The sequence below is a fragment of the Patagioenas fasciata genome, chromosome 36, assembly GCF_037038585.1.
Source record: "Patagioenas fasciata isolate bPatFas1 chromosome 36, bPatFas1.hap1, whole genome shotgun sequence".
Lineage (NCBI taxonomy): Eukaryota > Metazoa > Chordata > Aves > Columbiformes > Columbidae > Patagioenas > Patagioenas fasciata.
Window position 1 is genome coordinate 3472343 of NC_092555.1, and position 14599 is coordinate 3486941.

At 69.5% G+C, this 14599-nt stretch overlaps 2 protein-coding genes across 2 annotated transcripts; one reads left to right on the plus strand and one right to left on the minus strand.

Annotated features, from left to right (window-relative positions):
- The first annotated feature begins 338 nt into the window (after positions 1–338).
- Positions 339–2064, plus strand: LAGE3 (L antigen family member 3). The gene is made up of 2 exons (XM_071801308.1): positions 339–836; positions 1870–2064. Exons 1-2 carry the CDS (start codon positions 565–567, stop codon positions 2060–2062), a joined length of 465 nt encoding a protein of 154 aa, XP_071657409.1. The 5' UTR covers positions 339–564; the 3' UTR covers positions 2063–2064.
- FAM50A (family with sequence similarity 50 member A) lies at positions 2054–13297 on the minus strand. Its single transcript, XM_071801291.1, has 13 exons — positions 12491–13297; positions 10255–10339; positions 9909–10008; positions 8742–8854; positions 7562–7644; positions 6706–6772; positions 6521–6582; positions 5648–5724; positions 4394–4448; positions 3916–3964; positions 3756–3826; positions 2784–2894; positions 2054–2167 (listed from the first exon to the last, which is right to left on the minus strand). The coding sequence occupies exons 1-13, from the start codon at positions 12599–12601 to the stop codon at positions 2159–2161; spliced, it is 993 nt and encodes a 330-aa protein (XP_071657392.1). The 5' UTR covers positions 12602–13297; the 3' UTR covers positions 2054–2158.
- Positions 13298–14599: the final 1302 nt, after the last annotated feature.

Genomic DNA, 14599 nt, shown 5'->3' on the forward strand with positions numbered 1-14599 from the left:
TGGGGGATAGAGCGGCGCCGCCATCACGCGACCTGGAGGACCGAGAGTTGAAGGGGGGGGGGGGGAACAACCATCGAGACCGAGCGAGCAAGAGCGCCCCCGCTCTCACGGAACCGTGGAGGACCGGGAGGATCGAGAGCTGGGGGGGGGGGTGGTGGAGGAACAACCACCGAGACTGGGCGAGCAAGAGCGCCGCGCTCTCAGGGGACCTGGAGCACCGAGGCGGGTAGAGAGTCGGGGGCCGGGGAGGTGCAAAACAACCACCGAGAGTGGGCGAGCAAGAGCGCCCCCGTTCAGGGGACCTGGAGGACCGAGCGGGCAGAGCGTCGCTGGTATTTACCACCGAGCGCACGCAGAGCGGCGCCGCTCTCACGGGACCTGGAGGACCGGGGCGGGTAGAGAGTCGTGGTGGGGCGGGCAACCACCGAGACTGGGCGAGCAAGAGCGCCGCGCTCTCACGGGTCCTGGAGGACCGGGGCGGGCAGAGCGTCGAGGCGGGGGGGGGGGCGGATTTACCACCGAGCGCGCGTAGAGCGCCGCCCCCACCGGAAGCGCGGGGCAGCAATGGCGGCCGGGGCGGGAAACCTGGAGCTGTATCCTTCCGCGGGGGGGGGTTGGGTCATTTCGGGGCGGTTTTGGGTCATTTCGGGGCGGTTTTGGGTCATTTCGGGGCGGTTTTGGGTCATTTTGGGCGGTTCGGTCCTTGACTCGGGCGGGCGGCTCCGGCTGCCGTTGCCCTCGGCCCCGGTGGCCGCGGTGGCCGCGGGGGCGCTGCGCCCGGACCTGGGGGCGCGGGCCGGGGCGCGGATGGAGGCGGAGGGAGCGGAGCTGCGGGTGTGAGTGCGGGGGGGGGGAACTGGGAGGGACTGGGAGGGACTGGGAGGGACTGGGGGGGAATTGGGGGGGAACTGGGAGGGAATGGGGGACACTGGGATTGAATTGGGGGGAACTGGGAGGGACTGGGGGGAACTGGGGGGAACTGAGAAGGAACTGGGGGGAACTGGGAGGGACTGGGAGGGAATTGGGGGGGGGGAACTGGGGGTCACTGGGATTGAATTGGGGGAACTGGGAGGGAATGGGGGGAACTGGGAGGGACTGGGGGGGAATTGGGGGGGAACTGGGAGGGAATGGGGGGATTGGGAGGGACTGGGGGGGAATTGGGGGGGGGAACTGGGGGACACTGGGATTGAATTGGGAGGCACTGGGGGGTCACTGGGATTGAATTGGGGGGAACTGGGGGCGAATTGGGGGAAACTGGGAGGGAATTGGGGGGACTGGGGGGATCTGTGATGAACTGGGGGACACTGGGAGGGACTGGGGGGAATTGGGGGGACTGGGTGGGACTGAGAGGTCACTGGGTTGAACTGGGAGGAACTGGGGGGAAATTGGGGGGGAGAACTGGGGGACACTGGGATTGAATTGGGGGGAACTGGGAGGGAATGGGGGGAACTGGGATGAACTGGGGGGGAATTGGGGGGGAACTGGGAGGGAATGGGGGACACTGGGATTGAATTGGGGGGAACTGGGAGGGACTGGGGGTCACTGGGATTGAATTGGGGGGGGAATTGGGGGAACTGGGGGTCACTGGGATTGAATTGGGGGGCACTGGGATGAACTGGGGGGCACTGGGCTGACCTGAGGTGACCCGGGGTGACCCCGATGACGTCACCGTGTCCCCCCCAGCTCGTGGGTGTCCCCGTGTCCCCGCGTCCTTCAGGGGGCGCTGATGGGGGGTGGGGCACTGGGGTGAACTGGGGGGCACTGGGATGAACTGGGGGGCACTGGGATGAACTGGGGGGCACTGGGGTGAACTGGGATGACCCGGGGTGACCCGGGGTGACCCCGATGACGTCACCGTGTCCCCCCCAGCTCGTGGGTGTCCCCGTGTCCCCGCGCCCTGCGGGGGGCGCTGACGTCGTTCCTGGAGCTGCTGGGGCTGGTGCTGGAGACCATGGAGCGCTGGGGGGGAGGGGCGCCCGGGCTCCGCCCCCCTCCCCCCGCCCCTCCCCCCGCCAGCCCCCCCCGCCCCTCCCCCCCCAATAAACGCCCCCAGTTGGGCTGAGACCGGGCTTTGGTTTATTGGGGGGGGGAGGGGAGGGGGGGGTGGGGGAGGGGAGGGGGGGCACAGCCCCTCCCCCCACCGTGGGGTCTCCTGGGTTCATCGGATCTGGGGGGGGAGGGGACGTGTGAGGGGGGGGCACCAAAAGCCCCCAGTGTCCCCCCCAAAGTCCCCCCAGTGTCCCCAAAACCCCCCCCATGACCCTAAACCCCCCCCAGTGTCCCCCCCAAAGTCCCCCCAGAACCCCCCAAGTGACCCCAGAACCCCCCCAGTGTCCCCCCCAAAGTCCCCCCAGTGTCCCCAGAACCCCCCAGTGACCCCAACCCCCCCCCAGTGTCCCCAGTTCCCCGGTGTCCCCCCATTGTCCCCCATCCAATGTCCCCAATGTCTGCCCAGTGCCCCCCAATGTCCCCATTGCCCCCAACATCCCCATCACCCCCAGTGTCCCCCAATGTCCCCAAATGTCCCCATCACCCCCCATGTCCCCATCACCCCCCATGTCCCCAATGCCCCCATCACCCCCATTGCCCCCCATTGCCCCCAATGTCCCCATTGCCCCCAATGTCCCCCATTGTCCCCATAGCCCCCATCACCCCAATGTCCCCATCACCCCCAATGTCCCCATCACCCCCATTGCCCCCATCACCCCCATTGTCCCCAATGTCCCCATCACCCCCATCGCCCCCATCACCCCCATGTCCCCCCTGTCCCCCTGTCCCCGCACCGTGTACTTGTCCCACTTCTTCTCGGGGTCGTAGGGCTCCCACCTGCTGGCCGGGAAGATGTGCTTGTTCTTCTCGAACCAGCTGCGCAGCACCACCTTCCCCGCGTGGGACTGCGTCGGCAGCAGTGATGTCATCGTGACGTCATCAGTGACATCATCAGTGACATCATAGTGACGTCATCAGTGACATCAACGTGACATCAGCAGCAACGTCATCATGACGTCAGCAGTGACGTCATTATGACATCGCCAGTGACATCAGCAGTGACGTCAGCCGTGACGTCATCAGTAACAACAACAACGTGATGTCATCAGTGACGTCAGCCGCGACGTCATCATCACATCAGCGGTGACATCAGCAGTGACGTCATCGTGATGTCAGCAGTGACATCAGCAGTGACATCAGCAGGGACGTCATCATGACATCAGCGTGACGTCATCAATGACGTTATCAATTATGGTGTTGTGACATCAGCAGTGACATCAGCAGTGACGTCATTATGACATCAGCAGTGACATCAGCATGATATCATCAGTGACGCCATCAGTGACGACATCGTGACATCAACAGTGACATAGGCAGTGACATCATCAGTGACATCAGCGTGACGTCAGCAGTGACATCGGCAGTGACGCCATCGTGCCATTGGCAGTGACGTCAGCCATGACGTCAGCAGTGACGTCATCAGTGACGGCACGGGGCGGCGCACAAAGCCCCCGCACTGCCACAAAGAGCCCCTGAAAATGGGGGTTCTATGGGGGTCTATGGGGGATATGGGGTCTATGGGGAGGTCTATGGGGGTCTATGAGGGATTTGGGGGTCTATGGGGGTCTATGGGGGATATGGGGTCTATGGGGAGGTCTGTGGGGGTCTATGGGGGTTCTATGGGGTTATGGTGTCTATGGGGGATCTGTGGGGCACGGGGGGGTCTGGGGGTCCCTATGGGGCCCGGGGGGCTCTGGGGTCCCCACCTCGTCCTTCTCCACGGTGGCGTCGCTGAGCAGCCGCACGTCCTCGTGCACATCGAAGTTGAACAGGGGCCCTGCGCCGGAAGTGACGTCACCGCTGACGTCATCGGGGGGGGGGGGCACTGATGACGTCAGGGGGGGGGGCACTGATGACGTCACTCACCGCTCTTCCCGCGCGCCTTGGTGACGATGAAGTCGTAGAAGCTGTGGTGCTGTGGGGGCGGGGCCACGTCAGGGGGCGGGGCCAACAAGGGGGTGGAGTCCCCATGGAAAGGGGGTGGGGCCCCCGAGGGGAGGAGCTTTGTAGGAAAAGGGAGGAGCCCCAGAAGGGGGTGGAGCATCAGAAGGGGGTGGAGCCTCATGGGATGGTAGGAGCCTCATAGAAGGGGGTGGAGCCTCATAGGAAGGGGAGGAGCCTAACGAGGGGGTGGAGCCCTCAGGGGAAGGGGTGGGGCTTCACAGGAAAGGGGAGGAGCATCAAGAAAGGGGTGGGGCCTCATAGGAATGGGAGGGGCCTAAATGTGGGGGAGGGGCCTAAATGTGGAGGTGGAGCCCCAAGGGAAGGGGGAGGAGCCCCCGGGGGGAAGGGGGAGGAGCCCCCCAGGAAGGGGGCGGAGCCCCATGGCCCCGCCCACACTCACATGCGGGATGATCAAATCCTCCTTGATGTACATGAGCTGCTCCACCCCCGCGGAGCTGGGGGAAACGGGGGGGTCAGGGACCCCCAAACACCACCCCCAGGGACCCCCAAACCCCCATGGGACCCCCAGACCCCCCCACTGACCCCCAAACCCCCCCAGGACCCCCTGGGACCCCAAAACCCCCAAACCCCCCAGGCCCCCCCCGACCCCCAAAGCCCCCCATGGACCTGAAAGCCAGGGACCCCCAAACCCCCCCAAGACCCCCTGGGACCCCCAAACCCCCAAACCCCCCAGACCCCCCAGGACCCCCAAACCCCCCCAGGACCCCCTGGGACCCCCAAACCCCCCGGACCCCCAAACCCCCCCAGGACTCCCTGGGACCCCCAAACCCCCCGGACCCCCAAACCCTCCCAGGACCCCCTGGGACTCCCAAACCCCCCCAGGACCCCCTGGGACCCCCAAACCCCCCAAACCCCCCGGACCCCCAAACCCCCCCAGGACCCCCTGGGACCCCCAAACCCCCCCAGGACCCCCTGGGACCCCCAAACCCCCCAGACCCCCCAGGACCCCCAAACCCCCCAGGACCCCCAAACCCTCCCAGGAACCCCTGGGACCCCCAAACCCCCCCAGGACCCCCAAACCCTCCCAGGACCCCCTGGGACCCCCAAACCCTCCCAGGGCCCCCTGGGACCCCCAAACTCCCCAAACCCCCCAGGACCCCCTGGGACCCCCAAACCCCCCAGGACCCCCTGGGACCCCCAAACCCCCCAAACCCCCCAGGACCCCCTGGGACCCCCAAACCCCCAGACCCCCAAACCCCCCAGGCCCCCCCGGACCCCCAAAGCCCCCCATGGACCTCAAAGCCAGGGACCCCCAAACCCCCCAGACCCCCCGGACCCTCAAACCCCCCCAGGACCCCCTGGGACCCCCAAACCCCCCCAGGACCCCCAAACCCTCCCAGGACCCCCTGGGACCCCCAAACCCCCCGGACCCCCAAACCCTCCCAGGACCCCCTGGGACCCCCAAACCCCCCCAGGACCCCCTGGGACCCCCAAACCCTCCAGGACCCCCAAACCCTCCCAGGACCTCCTGGGACTCCCAAACCCCCCAGGACCCCCTGGGACCCCCAAACCCCCCAGACCCCCCAAACCCCCCCAGGACCCCCTGGGACCCCCAAACCCCCAGGACCCCCAAACCCCCCAGGACCCCTGGGACCCCCAAACCCCCCCGGACCCCCCAAGCCCCCAGCCCCACCGGAGCTCGCTGAAGTCCCTGCGCAGGATCTCCAGCGCCTTCTGCAGGAACTGCTGCACCGTGTTCCCCTTCTTCATCTGCGCATCGGGGGTCAGGGGCCCCGAAACACAGGGACCCCCCCAGGAGCCCCCCAAGCCCGGGGACCCCGGGGCTCCCTTCCCGGACGCCTGGGTCCCCTCTCCCGGACGCCTGGGTCCCCTCTCCCGGACGCCTGGGTCCCCTTTAGGACACCCACAGACTCTTCCCGGACGCCTGGGTCCCTCTCCCGGACACCTGGGTCCCCTCTCCCGGACGCCTGGGTTCCTTCCCTGGACGCCTGGGTCCCCTTTAGAACACCCACAGACTCCACCCGGACACCTGGGTCCCCTCTCCCGGACACCTGGGTCCCCTCTCCCGGACGCCTGGGTCCCCTCTCCCGGACACCTGGGTCCCCTTTAGAACACCCACAGACTCTTCCCGGACGCCTGGGTCCCCTCTCCCGGACACCTGGGTCCCCTTTAGAACACCCACAGACTCTTCCCGGATGCCTGGGTCCCTCTCCCGGACGCCTGGGTCCCCTCTCCTGGACACCCCCATTGGGACCCCAAACCCCCCGGACGCCTGGGTCCCCCCCGGACGCCTGGGTCCCCTCTCCTGGACACCCCCCCTGGGACCCCAAACCCCCCGGACGCCTGGGTCCCCCCCGGACGCCTGGGTCCCCTCTCCCGGACACCTGGGTCCCCTCTCCTGGACACCCCCCCTGGGACCCCAAACCCCCCGGACGCCTGGGTCCCCCCCGGACGCCTGGGTCCCCTCTCCTGGACACCCCCATTGGGACCCCAAACCCCCCGGACGCCTGGGTCCCTCCCGGACGCCTGGGTCCCCAACGGCCACCTTGACCGTGCGCCGGTGCCCGGATCCATCCCAGTAACTGAAGGTGATTTCAATCTCCTCATCTGGGGGGGGGGGGAAGAGACATTTGGGGGGGTCAGGACACCCCAAAACCGCCCCCCCCACGCCCCCCAAACCCCAAAAGCCCCAAACCCCCCAAACCAGCCCCAAAACCCCGTCCCCCTCACTTTTGATCTTCTCCTGCTTGGCCTCCCACTCCTGGCGCAGCTCCTCCCGCAGCCGGTTCTCCTCCTCCTGCAACGCCCGCACGCCTGGGTCCCCCGAACGCCTGGGTCCCTCCCGAACGCCTGGGTCCCTCCCGAACGCCTGGGTCCCTCCCCCGGACGCCTGGGTCCCTCCCCCGGACGCCTGGGTCCCTTCCCAGACGCCTGGGTCCCTCCCCAGACACCTGGGTCCCCCGAACGCCTGGGTCCCCCCCGCACGCCTGGGTCCCCCCCGCACGCCTGGGTCGCCCCCGAACGCCTGGGTCCCTCCCGCACGCCTGGGTCCCTCCCGGACGCCTGGGTCCCTCCCGCATGCCTGGGTCCCTCCCGAACGCCTGGATCCCCTGAACACCTGGGTCCCCCCCGAACGCCTGGGTCCCCCCCGGACGCCTGGGTCCCCCGAACGCCTGGGTCCCCCCGAACACCTGGGTCCCTCCCCTGGGTCCCTCTCCTGGGTCCCCCAAACGCCTGGCTCCCCCCGAACGCCTGGGTCCCCCCAAACGCCTGGGTCCCTCCCCTGGGTCCCTCTCCCGAACGCCTGGGTCCCCCAGCTGCCTGGGTCCCTCCCCTGGGTCCCCCCGAACTCCTGGGTACCCCGGACGCCTGGGTCCCTCCCCTGGTTCCCCCCCGGACGCCTGGGTCCCCTGGACGCCTGGGTCCCCCCCGGACGCCTGGGTCCCTCCCGAACGCCTGGGTCCCCCGGACGCCTGGGTCCCTCCCGAACGCCTGGGTCCCCTGAACGCCTGGGTCCCTCCCGAACGCCTGGGTCCCCTGGACGCCTGGGTCCCCCCCGGCCGCCTGGGTCCCTTCCGGCGCCCACCTCCCTGTCGCGGTCGGGCAGGAAGCTGGTGTCCACGCACGGGTCCTTCCCCAGCTTGCGCCTCTTGGGGGGCTCCTCGGGGGCTGGGGGGCAGGGGGTGAGACCCCAAAATACCCCAGGGACCCCAAAATACCCCCCGGGGACCCCAAAATACCCCCCCGGGACCCCAAAACGCCCCCCAGGGACCCCAAAAACCCCACCCAGGGACCCCAAAATACCCCCCTGGGACCCCAAAACGCCCCCAGGGACCCCAAAAACCCCACCCAGGGACCCCAAAATACCCCCCAGGGACCCCAAACCCCCCCCAAAGCCCCCCCAGGGACCCCCGAGCCCCCCCCAGGGACCCCCCCAAATCTCCCCCAGGGACCACCCAGGGCCCCCCAACCCCCCCCCCCAGGGCCCCCCAAAGCCCCCCCAGGGATCCCCAGGACCCCCCAAACACCACGGGACCCCAACCCCCCCCAGGGACCCCAAACCCCCCCCAGGGACCCCCCCAAATCTCCCCCAGGGACCACCCAGGGACCCCCAAAGGCCCCCCAGGGACCCCCCCAATCTCCCCCAGGAGTCCCCCAAATCCCCCCCCAGGGACCCCAAACCCCTCCCAAAGCCCCCCCAGGGACCCCCAAATCTCCCCCAGGAGCCCCCAAATCTGCCCCAGGGACCCCCCAGGACCCCCAAATCTCCCCCAGGACCCCCCAAACCCCCCTCAGAGACCCCCCAGGGACCCCCAAATCTCCCCCAGGACCCCCCAAACCCCCCCAGGGACCCCAAAGCCCCCTCAGAGACCCCCCAGGACCCCCCAAATCTCCCCCAGGACCCCCCAAACCCCCCCCAGGGACCCCAAAGCCCCCTCAGAGACCCCCCCAGGGACCCCCAAATCTCCCCCAGGACCCCCCAATCTCACCCAGGAGCCCCCAAAGCCCCCCCCAGGGACCCCAAACCCCCCCCAGGGACCCCCCCAAATCTCCCCCAGGGATCCCCAGGACCCCCCAAAACACCATGAGACCCCAAACCCCCCCAGGAGCCCCCAAACACCCCCAAGGGACCCCAAAGCCCCCTCAGAGACCCCCCAGGGACCCCCAAATCTCCCCCAGGGCCCCCCAAAGCCCCCCCAGGGATCCCCAGGACCCCCCCAAAGACCACGGGACCCCAAACCCCCCGGAGCCCCGAGCCCCCCCACCCTCCTCCTCCTCGGGCTCCTCCTCCTCGGGCTCCTCGAGGCTGAAGCTCAGGCTGCAGATCTTGCGCTTGGCCTCCTGCTTGCGCTGCCGCTCGCGCTGCCGCTCCAGCTTCCTGGGGTGGATTAATGGACTGGAATGGACTGGGGGGGACTGGGAGGGACTGGGAGGGGATTGGGAGGGACTGGGATGGACTGGAGTGGACTGGGAAGGGATTTGGCCTCCTGCTTGTGCTGCCGCTCCAGCTTCCTGGGGTGGATCAGAGGCACTGGAACGGACTGGGGGCACTGGGAGGGGGACTGGGAGGGACTGCGGGGGGATTGGGATGGACTGGAATGGACTCGGATGGACTGGAATGGATTGGGAGGGACTGGGAGGGACTGGAGTGGACTGGGAAGGGATTTGGCCTCCTGCTTGCGCTGCCGCTCGCGCTGCCGCTCCAGCTTCCTGGGGTGGATCAGAGGCACTGGAACGGACTGGGGGCACTGGGGGGGGCACTGGGAGGGACTGGGGGGGGATTGGGAGGGACTGGGATGGACTGGAATGGATTGGGAGGGACTGGAGTGGACTGGGAAGGGATTTGGCTTCCTGCTTGCGCTGCTGCTCGCGCTGCCGCTCCAGCTTCCTGGGGTGGATTAACGGACTGGAATGGACTGGGGGCACTGGGGGGACTGGGAGGGGCACTGGGAGAGACTGGGAGGGGATTGGGAGGGACTGGGAGGGGATTGGGAGGGACTGGGATGGACTGGGAAGGGATTTGGCTTCTTGTGTGCGCTGCCGCTCCAGCTTCCTGGGGTGGATCAACGGACTGGGATGGACTGGGGGGCACTGGGAGGGGGACTGGGATGGACTAGAGAGAACTGGGATGGACTCGGAGGGAACTGGAATGGACTGGGAGTGAACTGGAATGGACTGGAATGGACTAGGATGGACCAGGGGGCCTGGGAGTGAACCGGAATGGACTTCAGGACTGGAACGGACTGGGGGGCATTTGGGGTCATTCTGGGTTATTTAAGTGTATTTTGAGCCATTTTGGGGTGCTCTGGGGGTATTTTGGGACGTTTTTGGGGTATTTTGGGGTGTTTTCGGGGTATTTTGGGGTGTTAGAAGTGATTTTTGGGGTGTTTTGGGTGATTTTGGGGTGATTTTGGGGTGATTTGGGCTCCCACCGCTGCAGCTCGCGGCTCTGCTCCCTCTTGGCCAGCTGCTTCTCCCGCTCCTTGACCAGCGCCTCCTGCTTGGCCTTCATGTCGTTGAGCGTCACCAACCCTAAGGGGGGGGGGGGGGGGGGTTATTTGGGGCCCCCCCCGCGTTATTTGGGGCCCCCCCCGCGTTATTTGGGGACCCCCCCGCGTTATTTGGGGACCCCCCCGCGTTATTTGGGCCCCCCCCCGCGTTATTTGGGGCCCCCCCCGCGTTATTTGGGGACCCCCCGCGTTATTTGGGGCCCCCCCCGCGTTATTTGGGGCCCCCCCCGCGTTATTTGGGGCCCCCCCCGCGTTATTTGGGGCGCACCCACGGTGCTGGATTTCAGCTCGGCCTCCACCGCGTCGTAATGCGCCGAGAACTTCTTGTCGATGTTGGACTTCATGATGTTCTCCTGGCGTTGGTTTTTGGGGGGGGGGGACATAAAAGGGGGGGTCACAGGGAACCCCGAGACAACCAGGACAGCCCCAGACCCCCCCAGGCCCCCCATTCGGACCCCAGGAACCCCCCCAGGACCCCTCAAACCACCCCCAGGCCCCCCAAGACACCCCCAGGCCCCCCCAACCCCCCCATTTGGACCCCAGGAACCCCCCCAGGCCCCCCCAAACCCCCCATTAGGACCCCAGGAACCCCCCAGGCCCCCCCAGGCCCCCCATTCAGACCCCAGGAACCCCCCCAGGCCCCCCCAAACCCCCAGGAATCCCCCCAGGACCCCCCAAGACCCCCCCAGGCCCCCCATTCGGACCCCAGGAACCCCCCAGGACCCCCCCAGGCCCCCCATTAGGACCCCAGGAACCCCCCCGGCCCCCCAAACCCCCCATTCGGACCCCAGGAACCCCCCAGGCCCCCCATTCAGACCCCAGGAACCCCCCCAGGACCCCTCAAACCCCTCATTCGGCCCCGCCAAACCCCCCATTAGGCCCCCAAGACCCCCCCAGGCCCCCCATTCGGTCCCCCTGAACCCCCCAGGCCCCCCCAAACCCCCCATTAGGCCCCCAGGACCCCCCCAGGCCCCCCATTCGGTCCCCTTGAACCCCCCCGGCCCCCCAAACCCCCCATTAGGCCCCCAGGACCCCCCCAGGCCCCCATTCGGTCCCCCTGAAACCCCCCAGGCCCCCCCAAACCCCCCATTAGGCCCCCAGGACCCCCCCAGGCCCCCCATTCGGTCCCCTTGAACCCCCCCAGGCCCCCCCAAACGCCCCATTAGGCCCCCAGGAACCCCCCAGGACCCCCAAGACCCCCCCATTAGCACCCCAGGAACCCCCCCAGGCCCCCCATTAGGACCCCCGGACCCCCCCAGGACCCCCATTAGGACCCCAGGAACCCCCCATTAGGCCCCCAGGACCCCCCCAAACCCCCCATTAGGCCCCCAGGACCCCCCCAGGACCCCCCCAGGCCCCCCATTCGGTCCCCTTGAACCCCCCCAGGCCCCCCATTCGGACCCCAGGAACCCCCCCAGGACCCCCCAAACCCCCCATTAGGCCCCCAGGACCCCCCCAGGCCCCCCATTCGGTCCCCTTGAAGCCCCCCAGGACCCCCCCAGGACCCCCATTAGGCCCCCAGGACCCCCCCAGGACCCCCATTAGGACCCCAGGACCCCCCCAGGACCCCCCCAGGACCCCCATTAGGCCCCCAGGACCCCCCCAGGCCCCCCATTAGGCCCCCCGGACCCCCCCAGGACCCCCCAAACCCCCCATTCGGACCCCAGGAACCCCCCCAGGACCCCTCAAACCCCTCATTCGGCCCCCTCAAACCCCTCATTCGGCCCCCCCAAACCCCCCATTAGGCCCCCAGGACCCCCCCAGGCCCCCCATTCGGTCCCCCTGAACCCCCCCAGGCCCCCCCAAACCCCCCATTAGGCCCCCAGGACCCCCCCAGGCCCCCCATTCGGTCCCCCTGAACCCCCCCAGGCCCCCCCAAACGCCCCATTAGGCCCCCAGGAACCCCCCAGGACCCCCAAGACCCCCCCATTAACACCCCAGGAACCCCCCCAGGCCCCCCATTAGGACCCCCGGACCCCCCCAGGACCCCCATTAGGACCCCAGGAACCCCCCATTAGGCCCCCAGGACCCCCCCAAACCCCCCATTAGGCCCCCAGGAACCCCCCCAGGACCCCCCAAACCCCCCATTCGGATCCCAGGAACCCCCCCAGGACCCCCCAAACCCCCCATTAGGCCCCCAGGACCCCCCCAGGACCCCCATTAGGCCCCCAGGACCCCCCCAAGACCCCCATTAGGCCCCCAGGACCCCCCCAGGACCCCCATTAGGCACCCAGGACCCCCCCAGGCCCCCCATTCGGTCCCCTTGAAGCCCCCCAGGACCCCCCCAGGACCCCCATTAGGCCCCCAGGACCCCCCCAAGACCCCCATTAGGCCCCCAGGACCCCCCCAAGACCCCCATTAGGCCCCCAGGACCCCCCCAGGACCCCCATTAGGCCCCCAGGACCCCCCCAGGCCCCCCATTAGGCCCCCAGGAACCCCCCAGGACCCCCATTAGGCCCCCAGGACCCCCCCAGGCCCCCCCCAAGCCCCCGTCAGGCCCCCACCTCGGCGATGCGCTGCCTCAGCTGCTCCATGTGCTCCCGCTGCCGCTCCCTCTTCTTCATCAGCTGCAGCGCCCGCCCGGCCTCGCTGGCCGCCCCCTTGTACTGCGCCATGGCGGGGGCTCCGGGGGGCGCTTCGGGGGCTCGGGGGTCCCGGGGGGCCGGAGGGGCCTCTGGGGGTCCTGGGGGGTCGGTTCGGGGGGCGCCGGGGGGTGGCTTTGGGGATCCCGGGGGGTCGGTTCGGGGGGCTCCGGGGGCGCTTCGGGGGTCCCGGGGGGCCGGAGGGGGCTCTGGGGGTCCTGGGGGGTCGGTTCGGGGGGCGCCGGGGGTGGCTTCGGGGGGCTCGGGGGGCCCGGGGGTCGCTTCGGGGGGCGCTTCGGGGGGCCCGGGGGTCCCGGGGGGTCGGTTCGGGGGGCTCGGGGGTCCCGGGGGGTCGGTTCGGGGGGCTCCGGGGGCGCTTCGGGGATCCCGGGGGGCCGGAGGGGGCTCTGGGGGTCCTGGGGGGTCGGTTCGGGGGGCGCCGGGGGTCGCTTCGGGGGGCTCGGGGGGCCCGGGGGTCGCTTCGGGGGGCCCGGGGGTCCCGGGGGGTCGGTTCGGGGGGCTCGGGGGTCCCGGGGGGTCGGTTCGGGAGGCTCCGGGGGGCGCTTCGGGGGCCCGGAGGGGGCTCTGGGGGTCCTGGGGGGTCGCTTGGGGGGCTCCGGGGGGCGCTTCGGGGGGCTCGGGGGGCCGGAGGGGGCTCTGGGGGTCCTGGGGGGTCGGTTCGGGGGGCCCGAGAGTCGGTTTGGGGGGCCCAGGGGTCCGGAGAGGGCTCTGGGGGGCGGCTCAAGGCTCTTGGGGGTCCCCGGGGGTGGGTTTGAGGGTCCCTGGGCTGCGGCTCAGGGGTCCGGGGGAAACAGTTTGAGGGTCCCAAGGGTCCGGGGGCTCAGCTCGGGGGTCCGGGAGTCGGTTTGAAGGTCCCGGGGTGGGTTCGGGGTCCCCGGCGGTGGGTTCGGGGGTCTCGGGGGTGGGTTCGGGAGTCCCGGGGGTCCCAGGGAGGGGTCTGGGGGTCCGGGGGGGGCGGTTCGGGGTCCCCGGGGGTGGGTTCGGGGGTCTCGGGGGTGGGTTCGGGGGTCTCGGGGGTGGGTTCGGGGTCCCCCGCTGGATTCCCGGCCTGGAGCGGAGGAGCGGAGCGAGCGGCCGGTTGCGCCGGAGGAGCGGCCGGAACTGCAGCGACGTCGGGACGCACGGCCCCGCCCCCGAGCGTGGCTCCGCCCACCTCGGGGGTTTGAGGGATGCGATTGGATGCGCGGAGAGCACTCAACCAGCGCTCTGAGATCTGGTTGGCTGCGCCTCCCCAGCGCTCCGCCCCTCGCCGCTAGCTCCCCCCCCCCACCTTCAGCGCGCTCTGGTTGGCTGCGCCTCCCGCTCGCTCCGCCCCTCGCCCCTCGCTCCGCCCCCGCGGGGCGCTCTGCGCTCTGGTTGGCTGCGCGTCTCCCCGGCTCCGCCCCCGAGGCGCCCTCCGCGCTCTGGTTGGCTGCGCCTCCTACTCGCTCCACCCCTCGGCCCCGCTCCGCCCCCACGGCACGCTCTGCGCTCTGGTTGGCTGCGAGTCTCGTCCGCTCCGCCCCGCTGGGCGCTGGTTGGCTGCGCCTCCCCTTTGCTCCACCCCCCCGCTCGCTCCGCCCCTCGGAGCGCTCTGCGCTCTGGTTGGCTGCGCCTCCCGCTCCCTCCGCCCCTCGCCGCTGGGCGCTGTGATTGGCTGCGCGTCCCGCTGGCTCCGTCCCTCGCTCCGCCCCCGCGGGGCGCTCCGCGCTCTGATTGGCTGCTGCTTTCCGCTGGCTCCGCCCCTGACTCCGCCCCCCAGCCCTTACTGGTCCGTACTGGGATCGACACCGTTTATTGTCCAGCAACACACACGAGGCAATAAATAAGGGGGGGGGGGGGGGGGGGAGGGGAGGGAGCCCCAAAACCCCCAAAGTGACCCCAAATCCTGAGACTTTTGGGGGGCAAAATCCCGATGTTTTTAGGGTGAAATCCCAAGATTTTGGGTCAAAATCCCACGATATTTTTAGGCCAAAACTCCAAGATTTTTGGGTGGAAACCCCAAGATTTTTGGAGTTGAAATCCCGAGAT

What these genes read in the sequence shown, in the direction of transcription:
- FAM50A (XM_071801291.1), bottom strand. Translation starts at nt 12,601, where the DNA reads ATGGCGCAGTACAAGGGGGCGGCCAGCGAGGCCGGGCGGGCGCTGCAG. An exon ending in GGAGCCCGAGGAGGAGGAGG is followed by an intron (nt 7,645 to 8,741) that starts GTGGGGGGGCTC and finishes CCTGCCCCCCAG; the next exon opens with CCCCCGAGGAGCCCCCCAAG. An exon ending in AGGATTTGATCATCCCGCAT is followed by an intron (nt 3,965 to 4,393) that starts GTGAGTGTGGGC and finishes CCGCCCCCACAG; the next exon opens with CACCACAGCTTCTACGACTT.
- LAGE3 (XM_071801308.1), top strand. Translation starts at nt 565, where the DNA reads ATGGCGGCCGGGGCGGGAAACCTGGAGCTGTATCCTTCCGCGGGGGGG. An exon ending in GAGGGAGCGGAGCTGCGGGT is followed by an intron (nt 837 to 1,869) that starts GTGAGTGCGGGG and finishes TGTCCCCCCCAG; the next exon opens with CTCGTGGGTGTCCCCGTGTC.